This window comes from Thunnus albacares, chromosome 8 (assembly GCF_914725855.1).
Source record: "Thunnus albacares chromosome 8, fThuAlb1.1, whole genome shotgun sequence".
Taxonomy (NCBI): domain Eukaryota; kingdom Metazoa; phylum Chordata; class Actinopteri; order Scombriformes; family Scombridae; genus Thunnus; species Thunnus albacares.
In genome coordinates this window covers 9576719-9590145 of record NC_058113.1, presented here as the reverse complement: position 1 = coordinate 9590145, position 13427 = coordinate 9576719, and the positions used below count along the sequence as shown (strand labels likewise).

At 42.0% G+C, this 13427-nt stretch overlaps 1 protein-coding gene across 3 annotated transcripts in view; it reads left to right on the top strand.

The window, feature by feature from the left end:
* The window catches only part of znf407 (zinc finger protein 407), a 147283-nt gene that overhangs the window by 85490 nt on the left and 48366 nt on the right, over nucleotides 1-13427 (top strand). For all 3 annotated transcript variants that reach the window (XM_044359086.1, XM_044359087.1, XM_044359089.1), the window contains exons 6-8: nucleotides 2101-2267; nucleotides 10039-10122; nucleotides 12145-12265. In XM_044359086.1, the coding sequence (XP_044215021.1) occupies nucleotides 2101-2267; nucleotides 10039-10122; nucleotides 12145-12265 (372 nt within the window). The remainder of the gene's footprint in view (nucleotides 1-2100; nucleotides 2268-10038; nucleotides 10123-12144; nucleotides 12266-13427) is intronic.

Below are 13427 nucleotides of genomic sequence, written 5' to 3'. Positions count from 1 at the left end.
CATCTGATCCCATAAAAACAGACGCAAACCCTCCTCTCATCCTTACAAAACCCCCACTGATAGTCAACTCTGCCAGCCCTGACTCCTCCATCTTCTTTGCTCTCCTCTCCTCTTCCCTTTCTCTCTCGTTTTTTTTTTTTCTCCCTCCATCCCAGCATGCAGCGTGCCCACGTCAAGGCCTGCCTTGCCTTGCCTTGCCTGCCTGCCTGCCTGACTTTGCGATTACGCCCCGTGATAAACAATGGCCCGTTTAGCTCATAAAGCAGGAGTGTTGTGCATAATGCTTACAATAAAAGATAACATCTCTTCACTCATCTTATTTACCTCTCCCACGGTGGCATGGGCGACGAGCTGTTCTATAAATACCGCGGGGAGGAAGGAAAGGGAAGGAAATACGGATGCAGACATACATCTGTTGGTCAAATAAAGTCTCTGCCAAGTCACTTGATGAAAAAAAAAAAAAAAAAAAAAAGGAAAACAAGGCCGTTTAAATATGCATTTGAGCTTAGAGCCAGGTGATAAAGGCGCCATTTTAAAGCCGCTCCATCCTTTCTGGTAAAGTGAGCTTAAAATGTCCTCTCAACTAGTGTAGGACGACATCCATATCCCATTCAGATTCATCTTTATGGAACATATAGATTGATATGGAAGCCAGGACACATTTTCCTCTCTATCTCTCCACCTCCCCACCTTTAATTCCCTCCTTTCTCTCTCTTTACCCTCCCTCCCTCTCATTCTCCTTTGCCCCCCCCCCCCCCCCCCCCCCCTCCCCTTCTTCCAGTAAGGAAGATGTATGAGTTTGAATTATTGATTCAGACACATGCTACATGCTGCTTGGAGTCATTATTTGTTCAGGTGAGTGTCATGCTGCTCGCTATGAAACAGATACCACGGGGATTAAGCGACACAATCAGGACTTAAAGACAGCCGCCCTCCCTAAAATAACATGGCCCTCGCTGCAAGACGAATGCTCCCCAAAACCCGACTTCATTTGTTTATGACTCGCACATTAGTCATTCTGCGGCTAAATTATAGCGCGGGGGTAAAGATTAATTCAAGCACAGGCTTTTCTATTGTTTTTTACTTCTGTGTGTTTCTTGAAGCCTAATAACACAGCAGATGAATATAGGTCCAAACATCCTACACATTGATAAAAAAAAAAAAAAAAAAAAAGAAGAAGAAGAAGAAGAAAAACACAGCTTTTGTCAGGTCGTAGGCGTCGGCATGAGGAATAGACAGATGTCCAGAGTCAACATAAAGAAAGAACAGCATGCATATTCACATATTTATCCTGATTCTCAAAAGAGGCTTTTGGCAGTGTAAGACAAAACAACACACACACCACGCGTGATAAATCATGCTTCTGCATTTATTGGATTGATACTTACTCTCCGAAGCAGAGAGAGAGCACCGATGTTGACGGTGAGAACACAAACAGGAAGGAAGTGTCTGTGGAGAAGTTAGGATGGAGGGAAGCTGGGATACAGGAGCCTTAAGAGAAAGGAAGGCGGGAGGTAAAATGTTGCTAACCGTTCATTTAGCCCTGGCTAAGTGGTCAGGGACGCTGGACAGGTGAACTCTATTCTCCCCACTGGCCCTGCGGGGTATATATGTATGTGTGTGTCTGTGTGTGTGTGTGTGTGTGTGTGTGTGTGTGTGTGTGTGTGTGTGTGTGTGTGTGTGTGGACTGTAACAGAATTTCTCTAGTCCTCTGGGCCCTGGTGCAAAACAGAGAATAAATGGTGGAGGTGGCAGGCCAGGACAGAAAAATCAATGCCTGCTTATACAGACATGACACACCAGCAGCCAACTGCATTCTGTGTGTGTTGTGTGTGTGTGTGTGTGTGTGTGTGTGTGTGACGCGTGTGCGAGTGTGGGTGTAGATGTACAGCGCGCAATCACACGGCCCCGTGCTCCGTGGGTGTGAGTGGTGCGTGTACCAAGGAACCTCCATTTCCTTTCTCACAGGGTGGATTTTGTAGCATTTTACGTCAGCTTTGGGATCAGTAAATAACTCTTCGTTTTTTTTTCTCCCCCCCCCCCCCCTCTTCCTCCTCCTCCTCCTCCTCATTCCACTCTGCCTCTCTTCTTCTCCTGCAGGAAGTTTGAATGCGATTTGTGCGAGCGCTCCTTCAGTGAAAAATGGGCCCTGAACAACCACATGAAACTGCACAGTGGGGAGAAACCGTATAAGTGCGCCTGGCCTTCCTGCCACTACGCCTTCCTCAACCTGTCAGCCATGAAGGACCACTACCGGACACACACTGGTGAGACACTGAGAGCCAGTAACCTCCACCATGAAGCCTTACTGCTTTTACTCCTCCATAAACACGTTGACTGACACTCCAAACAGAAAAATTCATGAGATTTGCTTTTTTTTTTTTTACAGGCAATCAGTGTTTTTATAAATGGGAGACAAAAGGTTATTTATCAAGAAAGACTATACTTGGATCAAACAAAATGTACTTTTTCATTTCTGTATAGCTGGAGACCGAAGTTTATGTGTTAACTGTGAAAATCTCACATTAATTATGAATCTTCACAGCTTTGTTTGTACACACGTTTTTGGCCGATTATAGCCATGACTCGTCCATCTGTACTGATTTTCAACATCCAGAATGAGTGGAGCGCTAGTTCTTGGCGATCTCGCGGAGGGTTAAACCTTTTTCTCATGGTTCTGTTACGACCATCGCTCCATATAATGTTATATCAACCACTTAGATTTTGAAAGGAGATGACTAAACGCCAAGAGAGAAGAAAAAAAATAGATTGTTTCACTTTTTTTTTGTTTTTCTGCCACCACCCCCCACCTCCCTCCAAAAGACTTGGAGGGTTGCTCGGTGTGGAAATTAAGGTAGTGTGTATTCCCCAAAATCCAACTGGTGGTCATGTGTATTTCCCCACAATCCATCTGGTCACCAAGTGTGTGTCCCCCAAACCCAGCTGGTCAGCAAGTGTGTATTCAATAAATCCATATGATCCACAAGAGTGTGTTTTCCCACATTCAGCTGCTCACATGTGTGTTCATCTACTGGGAAGGGAAAACGAAGAATAAAAGGGAAAACAATGAACATGATAGAGACCAAAATGTATCTTGGTTCATGTCCAGTCTTTATAAAAATCTGGCCAGTCATGTAATGTGTCTCCCTCCTTTTTATCCAACAAAAAGAACCATCACACTTGGAGTAGATTCCCAATTAGCTCAAAATAGAAATCAAAAGCTGAGTATTTGTTTGAAGTATGCAGTATGTACTATCAATACAAATATAGTTTGCTCTCTTTTTAAGTTTTGTTCCCCCACTTTCTTATTTTCCACTACTACACGGATGGCAATATGAAAGCGCTGGATTAGAGCTTAATTCTCATTTTGTATACTATATTCAGTGCCTTTTCTTTTCCTATAGCATCCTTCCCACATATCACAGTCCATACAGTACAGTGTGGGACTGCACGGAGTCATGCTTTTTTTACTTACTAAAAACTTTGGATAGACAGATGGTGCGGTGGGCGGTAGGAGGATACTGTCTTGAATAATAGCCCCTCGATAGGAGCCCAAGTCAGCCTCTTTGAAAGTGTCTTTATGCTGCAGCCCAGCAGTTTCCCCTCGGCCTCAGTAATGTCCCACACACGGCTCCTTGATGCCCTTTTAAGTCAATGACAGAAGCAGCAGCAGCCAGTGGCCTGACAGCCTGACTGAGCGCTTGCAGGAGAGCCCTCCATCCGTCACGGGTGCCTGCTGCGTGCGTGTGCATGTTCGTGTGTGTGTGTGTGTGTGTGTGTGTGTGTGTGTGTGTGTGTGTGTGTGTGTGAGAGAGAATTGCTGGATGTTATTTTAAATGTGTTTTAACAGTGATGTAACGTCAAGGCGCCTCTGACATAATTAGACGTTTTATTTTCATTTGTTTCCAGCCCTCATCATTCCCCATCAGGCGGCTGGCGTCACACTGTCACCTAGCTGTCACCTGGAGAGGCGTGAGGCGGTTGTGCGGTGGTGGTGTGTGCGCGTGTGCGTGCGTCTTTGTGAGTTTGACAGGAAGAAACACTGACTTGAGGAGAGTGAGTGAAGTGATTCAGATTGAAAAGGGAAAGTGATGAAATAAGGGGGAACTTGAAAGATCAAGGTTGACCAAGTATCGTATGAACATATGAAAATAGTATATCGAGATTGAACCTGAAACAACCTCATTTTAGTGAGTGACAAGACCTGACTTGATTAGCGACACCCAAAAAAGCTAAAACAATTTGCTCTGCTGTAACCTCCCGACACTCCTTTGCCAGTTGTAATTGGTGCTGGGTTGGATGCTTAGCTGCAGCTATACAATCATTGCAATCACATTCCAGCAGCCAACCTGACACACTGAAATATTATCAGCATGTGTGTGATCTGTTTAAAGGTTATAAATCGGCTCCTTCACGGCGCTAAGATGCAATACTAATAAAATAAGCAGGAGATTTAAAAGTTGAACTAATCTGTCCTGGGAACAGAGCTGTCAGTAATGGAGGGGATGGGATTCACAGTACTCTTATGTGTGTGTGTGTGTGTGTGTGTGTGTGTGTGTGTGTGTGTGTGTTTGTTATGTAGAAGCTCACAGGATGATGACTAACTGGGGAGTTTGTGTTAGAGCTGAGCGTAATGATACACACATCCAATTCATTAGTTTGAAGTGTAAAACTCAAAGTGGTATTGTGAGGGAAAACTAAAAGTGTTATCCCTCCGCTAAGAGCTTCATCACAATGACACATTTTGACTGAGTTGGTTTGTCAAGTGTGTATAATTGGTTTATTTCCCTTTAAAGTAACATTTCTAATCCCTTATAACAGCAGTTAATGTCATGATCTCATACTGAAACACCTTGACACAGATTCAGTGTAAGCTGAGTAGTGAGACATTTGAACACGTTATGAAACAGTAATCACAAACATGTACATGAATATACAACATATACATCATGAACAACGAACCAGACATACAACTGCAACATTTAGATACAACTTGAAATGACAAAGTTTGCATAATTGACCATACTCTAAACCCCTTCCCTTGAAACCTTTACAATGCTACTATAGCAGAGTGTAGGCTAACATTAGCATCTCTGTCCTGCTCTTTATCAGATTTAGTAAAGTTTACAGTTCAGCAACCCCAACCAAACAAGTTGCATTATGTTCTCCAAAAACATTGGTTAGTCTTCGTTTTAGCCTTTTCTCTGAAAATATTCATGGTGAAACATACTATTTGAAAACACAAACAATAAAGCATAAGTCTAACTTGCTTTATTATTTCCATCTCTTCTTCATAGCTCATCAGCTGGTGAGGATGCTGACTTTTAGCCTCGTTTTTTTTGCACGATATCGTGTATCTTTACATCAAGTGCACGTTTAAGGGTTTTACAGGGTTCCCATTTTAAAACGAATCACCTTGAAACATTAAAAAGTCAACCAGAGATAGTGTTTTCAATGAACACATGGAGCTAATGTTAGCTTAATTAGCAAGCTTGCTACAGCCGATAAAATCTGCCAGCAACAGTTGTCATTGCAGCCGGAAAATAAACGGTTGCCGGGTAGAAATTAGAAGACTTTTGTCTACTTCTGTGGGAAATCAAGGAGCTATTGTTTAAAAAATTACCAACAAAAGTGAGTGAGTGTTAAATCTCCCATTTTTATCATGGTAAATGCAAATGTGTCATGCCAGAACGGAAAGCTTGGCAGGCGTAGCAACAGTAACTAAGAAGAGCTGGGCTAAGCTAATGGTGATTTCAGTAAAAAAAAAACACTTGATAAAGACAAAATCAACTACACATATTTTGCATTTGCACCCATAAATGCATTGCAGCCAAACCAGCAGCAAAGACTAAGGCCATGACAGAAAATGTCTAATTTCATCGTCTTGTGGATAGAGTCGACAGAGTTGTAACCCCCCTCCAAAAAAAAAAAAAAAGTTAACACATCCAGCTCTCCTTCTCCTGCCTCTAACGGGATTCATTGTTCCTCTCTGATTTGTGTGTTTTTTATGTTAATCACTCCCTCCTCACACACCAGTCCTGTCTGAGGGAGGGGGAGGAGGGCGGGGGGTGGGGATTCAGTGGTCGTCAGCCGCCAGGGTCATTTGTAACGGCTGATGAATGAGCGACTCAAATAAATAAATAAATAAGTGCACTGCATCTGACCCACCCAGCTTTTCCCAGGCTCTTGGGCGTTGTGGGGAGGGGGGTGTCGGGGGAGGCGGGCGGAGGGGGGGGGGGGGGGTAGTGGAGGGTTGAACACAGCGACAGGGCCACAATTGATTTCCTCATTGCTTCAGTTTGTCGCTTAATCTGGCGATATGCTGATAAATCTTCGCACTTTGTCAATTAATTTCCCTGAAAAATGAGACCCAAAATGGCGAACACATCAATACAGCAGCGGATTCTGTGTCAAAAATTAAGCGGTAAAATTAATTGCCCTCCCATCCGCTCCTGCTAAAACATAACTAATGAGGGAGGCAATTATAGCTGCATGCAGACTCCTCCGGGGTTATTTGAAACACACACACATACACACACATACACACACACACACATACACACATATATATGTATAGTGTATTTATATATATATATATATATATATATATATATATTCACATACACATGCAAAGAGAGGTTGTATATTTTGACTTCAAAGTTCTTTTATTGTCTCGCAATAAGGCATGTTTAATTCCAGTAAGAGACTGGAGGGTTGAGGTGCATCATGGGAACAAAAGAAAAGATGCAAAGAGTCAATATTCAAATTGCCTGAAAGTTTAGGGGCTTTTTTGTGCAGACACATTTGCAGGAAATGTATTTCTGTGTCTGGCGCTATACTTTTGGTACTCGGGGTTGTGTATGCTTTTAAATTGATGTTTATGACCTGTAGCTTTTCTGTGTGTGTGTGTGTGTGTCTGGCCCTTGCCTCTGCATGAGAACAGCTCCGGATTTGTCAGGGTTTAGAGTAGAGATTCTTTTCAAGTGAGAGTAAAGTTTAAGGTTGATGCCGGTTAGGGATACGAACATGGTTTTAGGGTTATGTTACATTAAAGTTTAAGGTAAGTGTTAATCCTGCACCTTTACTGCAGATAGAGGTTAAGGTGATAATGCAATGCAAGGTTGAATGTTGGGTGGGATGGGATGGGGGGGGATTCTGTGCTGCTTTTGCCTTCCAGAGCTTCCAGTGTTGACAGCAGCACGTCACTGCTACTACCCCACCTTGTCGTTCCCACCCCACAGAACAGCAGATGAAAAGCACACATGTAATTTATCGCCAACGTTTCCTCCTCAAGAATAATTGTGGCGACCGCGGCTGGGCGTAGGGATCGATGGCTATGGATTTTTCTGTGGTGGGGTCTTGTAGCGATGGGTGTAATGAGAGATGGAAGGAGGGAGGGGAAGAGGGGAGGAGTGACCAGCGCTGTTTTTCTGATTGGAAGAAAAGGTCTGACCGGATCCTCAGTAACTATTCTAGTTTAGAGTTTGACACAGGAATAAAGACCTTTTTTTTTTTTGTTTGTTTGTTTTTAATCAAAGGCCTTGAAACCTGTTTGTCTCTATGAGCAATGGGGTCCTACATGAACACAAAATGAAATGCCAAAGTTAGAACTGTTTTGCTTATTTCACATTTGTGGTGTCTTTAAGTTTGAGTTTTGGTGTGTTGGTGCTTCTACAGTAGTTTTTTCAGTCACTGTAGCAATCGCTGTTTATGCTAACTAAATCTATTTTGCACAAATCTACAAATATATCACTTTCTGTTGCACATGTTCTTATTTTGATCATTGTTATCCATAAAAATACCTCCCAGACATCAGGTATTTATAACAGTAAATGTAAAAGCATCCTGATACGGCCGTACTAGGTTGAAATCCCTATCGTGTGATTTAATTTGTCTACAGAGAGTAGCAAAAAAGACACGTGCTATCTATATAACCGCATTGTTCCTTTTAAAGGCCATTGACTCCAGGATTGAAAAGTGAATCTGTATGAATTGGCTAACGAATGCAGCTTTTTAAGGCTGTTTTTCTCCCCTCTAAGTGGCACTGCATTAAAACTCTTCTCACAGTCGAGTGGCTTTAAATGGGTGTAATAGAGGAAACTTGAGGCTGCTTTGTCTCTGCGGACTCAGTGAAAGCTGCTATCTGCGCAGAAGAGGAGCAGAGCACTGCTGAGGCCCAGCTGGAAGAGTCACCCAAATGTGTTATCGGTGTGTAGCGAGAGCTGGAGTTCAACATCAGCATTTAGATGAATATTTAAGTGACGGGGAACTTGGCTGCACATAACGTACATACACGCGGTGTGTGTGTGTGTGTGTGTGTGTGTGTGTGTGTGTGCGCCTATGGTGTTTCTATAGATGTGCTGGTACACAACATGTACATGTGTGGAAATGTGTTACTAGCACATACAGTTTGATTTATGTGTCTATATGCGGGGATACTGCGTGTATGTTCATTTGCATGTACATCTGTGCCCCCTCTATGAATGTGTTTGTGTGTGTGCGCGTGCGTGTATCCGACTAGCACACAAGTGTTTGCCTCAGTGTGTCTTATCACAAATGTTGCTCAGCGTGTGTGTGTGTGTGTGTGTGCGCAATGGCAGATAGAAAGAGAGAGAGAGAGAGACCATCATGCTGTTAATGACAGAGCCAGATGCAGGGAAGAGAGGAGGAGTGTAAAAAAGCTCTCCACGCTCCCCATCTGGAAGGCATCGCCCCCAAATGAAGTTGTAGAAAACCATCCCATTGATAATAAAGCTAATTTTTATGGCTCTGACAAGTATGTAATTATGTTCAGCGGTGCTTTTCAGATTTTATCACAGTCAATAAACCACACTGGCAATTTCCCGTCCCCCATTTGACATATTTACATGGATCCATCTGATTGGAGGAATTAGTTAGCTGTGAGAGCTCTGATGGATATACACTAGTGATCTGTGACTTCTGCTTGGCTCATCTGTTAGCCAACTAGACCTGCTGCTCATCTGTTCAGTCTGCTTTTTTCTTTTCTCTGTTTCTGCATTTTATTTCCCTACTTTACATCTCTCTCTCTCTCTATCCATTAATACAATGTTTCCTCTTTCTTTTTTCTTAACTTGAGCTCTCAGATTTTTTTTGCTCAATGGCACCTCAGCTCCGCTCAGAGGATTCAACGATTCCAAAAAATCTACTTCAGCAGCCTTTCACTTATTAGCACCCTACCATATTTGCAATTTTAATTTTTATTTAATTGTATTTTTTGATTAATGTTGAAGCAGCTATTAAATTAAAATATATATATATATATATATATTGACAGATTAATTATGCTGAGCTATATTTAGTCAAAGCAGACAGAGGGAAAACAACTGAAATGAAGTAAAATATCAGGAATGTCGTAGCTTCACATATTTAGCTTCACTTATTCGTGTGAATGAAACCAGCAGTTTATTTTAACTGTTGATGACATCACTTGCATTCTCAATGTGTCAGAATAAGCTCGATCCAAATGCACAACCACATGTAGATTAATACATAACACACTGTAGCCATTGTTTCCATCAGTTATCATGACATTGTATCATCACCATAGTAATTTCACCAATTCATTTCAAAACACTTTCAACAGAATTTTTGGAGAAATTTTTATTTACAGAAACAACGAAAGTAAATGCATCCAAAATATCGGCACTAAGGAAAACTGTTTGCACACAACTTTGTCAAAGTCTAGGTCAGAATTGATCAGGGTCTATTAGCTGCAATGGATGTTGGGTAAAAATTATATGGTTTGTTTTTTCTATCAAGTAAGTTTAGCGGGTATGTTAAAAGCTGTATGATCTGGAAACCACAATTACACTTTAAAGACTTTTTTTTTTTGGTCTGTTAAGGGAGATTTTAGACTGCTTAAAAATAATGAGGTGTAAATGAGACAAAAATTCTATTTTCTTTCTCAGGTTCTTGCTACCTCCCCCTCATTCTGGTTTCTCCTCTGTTTTTCTCCTCTTTGATGCCCCTGATGCTCTGTCCTTCCTTCTCTCACTCACTCTCATTCTGTCTCTCTAGGTGAAAAGTCCTATCTGTGTGACCTGTGTGGTTTTGCGGGAGGCACAAGACACGCCCTCACCAAACACAGACGCCAACACACAGGTAAGCAACAACGCACCCGACCTCAACGCATGTCATAATCTAATCCAAGCACACAAACCGTTATATGTGTGGACCTTCATAATCTTGGACAGTGATTGACAGTTCGAGATCAGAACAGTAGTAATTATTTTTCACATAGTTTTAGCAACTGTTTACTATCACACACACACACACACACAAGCACATCAGTGTGACATGCTGCTGTCAGTGATAGGCATGTGTACCAGTATGGCTGACTGAATCTGAGATTTTTAATTTCAGTTATCATTTCACCATGTCATTCTGTCGCTTAGGGAAATTGCATTTTTCAGATAGGCTGTCAATAACGAGTGCTTTTTTGGAAATTGAGATAGTGAAACAAATACTGCTCTTAACCGTTGTCTGGCAGGTGCCCAAGGATCAAGAATCCTGTTATAAATATTCATTTAGGTTTTCATAATTCATTTTGTTTGCTCCTCTGTTTCTCTGCCATTTTCCCGCCGAAACCTCCCAATTTCTGTCCTCTTTCTCGGTGTTGACATGTGTCAGTTCTACCAATTCCAGATTTAGCTGCATATTCAAATCCGTTGGCATGCAGCTGCGTATGAAGGGACCACCCTGTCTGACAGCGTTTGCTTGTCACTGTTTGACTGATACGCATTTTTAAAAGGCTGCTGTTTATGTCAATATTTGGTATAATGATTCAGTATCTTTAAAGTGGAAATAGACAATTTTTTTTGGTTTAACTAATCATTATGAAGTAAATGTTGATTGCACAGTGTAATGGCTATAGAATAATGACACCATTAGCGTTTAGATTGGTTCCCTATAAGCCTCATTTTCACGATCCGGCTCTGTCTGCCAGTGGCTACGATCTCCCGGGAAAATGAAGGCTCGATTTACTACACAAAGGAAGTGCATCAACTGCTGCGCAACCAAAAGTTTTAAACACTGACGTCCTTGAAACAGTTGAGTAAAATACTCTCTCAATGTTATGGTCTGCCGTTTGAAATAAAAACAATTTAAAGTACAAAGCTCCCAAAGAGAACAAATATCTCACAGCAACGCACAATTTTCGCCTACACACATCAGTCCTACCACTTTCATTTTAAGTTGAATTAATTTCTTGACACTCTAAGCATATCCTTACAATTTAGAATCAAGTCCATATCTGTGTTAGATTAATGGCTGTGTCAAATATGGTAATCATCTATCACATAATGGTACGAGTCTCCTATTTGGATCGCCACCAAGCCGCATACATTCATAATATATCCTGTCAACATATCCTGTTGACAGATAAACTGTCTCAGGTAAGAGCAAAACATTTTAACCCACATATCAACCGCTTGCCGCCTCTAGTCACATAACTTCTAGATACTTGGTTAACAGTTCAAATACTTCTGACACTTCAACTATTTGTAGCGTACACATTTCAACCATCTGTGGAGCTTCAACTTCAACTGAAATTCCGATTTCTTTTATCGTTTGCCGTTGACATTTTGACTGCTTTCATATCTTATTTTTTACACAGCAGTTTAACTGCTTTTATCTCTTACACCTCAACTGACAGTTCATCTGCTTTCAGCTCTTAGTCTGCAACTGTTAGTTCAACTACTTTCAGTGTTTACAAACCGACAATTCAACTGCCTACAAGGCTTTAACTTGAGGGGAAAATGTCAAATTCTGTTCAGTAATTATACTTCAACTGATTTCAATTCTTCCGTAAACACAAACCCTTTAAGTGCTTGAACTGCAGCTCCCAAACAAGGTCACTCATATTTTCTTCTAGTTATATTGTAGATTCAGAACTTTCAATGGTTCTGTCAGGAAAAAAAAAGCTTCTGCCAACTTTGTTTTTGTGCTGAATTGGTTTCAAAATTAATCCCACATAGCATCTCAGCCATATCAGCCAAACCATGGCACATTTAGCTTTCTGCTCGAATCTGTTGGTGAACGTTTGTGTCAAATATTCATGTCTATCTAATCACCATCTAATCGCCCTTGTCTGTCTCTTTCCTCTTCAACCCATCCACCCAACAGGAGAGAGACCCTTCAAATGTAAGCTCTGCAACTTCGCCTCCACCACGCAGTCCCACCTGTCGCGGCACAAACGCGTTCACACCGGGGAGAAACCGTACCGCTGCCCCTGGTGCGACTACAGGTACCGGCTCATTGACCCGCCCACGCTTGGTGGCGCTGATGGCCGCCGCCATGGCACTGATGATTAGGGGGTTGATAGGTGGGGGGGTGGGAGGTGCTGTGGGGGGGTACATAAGGGTGTGTGTGTGTGTGTGTGTGTGTGATGGTGAGATAGCAGGTGGCATTGTAGGGTAGTTTGGAAGGGTGGAGGGGTGGTGTTAATGCTAGAGGCTTCGTGTGTGTGTGTGTGTGTGTGTGTGTGTGTGTGTGTAAAGGGTGGCTTGGAGAGGTGGAGGGCAGACAGGTCTAATCTCCACAGCACGGCTCCATCTCATCACTCTGCCATCATCAACAGGCCCAGCCAGATCCCCCCCAACACACACATACACACACACATACACACACAATGTCACTGTCACTGGCAGGTCCCTGTCATTAAAACACCATCATACCACATCAGTAATTACACAGGAAATTGTCGGTGAAATTGAAAAAGTTTTGGCTGGCGTTGCACATCTCCATCTCTCCATCTCTCTCTCTCTTTCTCTTCTTCCTCTTGTCTCTCTCTCTCTCTCTCTCTCTCTCTCTTCCTCTCATCCTGCGCTTGCTCGTCAGGTTGTGGCAGAAGAGTGTGAAAGGGAATGATCTCAAACCCATCATTGGTTTTAGATGTACTCTTCATTCGTTTTTTCCCCTCTGTGACAAAGTCATTTCAGCAGCTTGCTACACCTGCTCCGCTGCGGTGAAGCGCTCAACTCATTTCATCTGTCTTTTGTACGCTGTCCAACTTAGAAAAAAAAAAAATGAAATGCTGACAAATAATAATTGTAGTCAGGCTATTATTTTGCAATTATCAAAGGATTATCTCACCTTGTTCTCAAAGTTATCAAGAAGTGTTTCTTGTCTGTATTAATTAAGGATTCGACCAATATTGGGTTTGTTTTTTTTTTGTTTGATTTGAGATGCATAGCTTACATTTGATGCTGACATTTACCATATTTACATTTGAAGATTTTCATGCCAAAATAACAGCATCGAGGCTTTATATGTATGTGTTATTGTGAGTTCAACTACAGGCCTTGTACATTGGCGTTGGACGTCAAAAAATGTCACTGAACATAATCATCACATATCAATGTTCTTGTCGGGGTTAAGGCCCATATATGTACGGCTGTTATATCGGG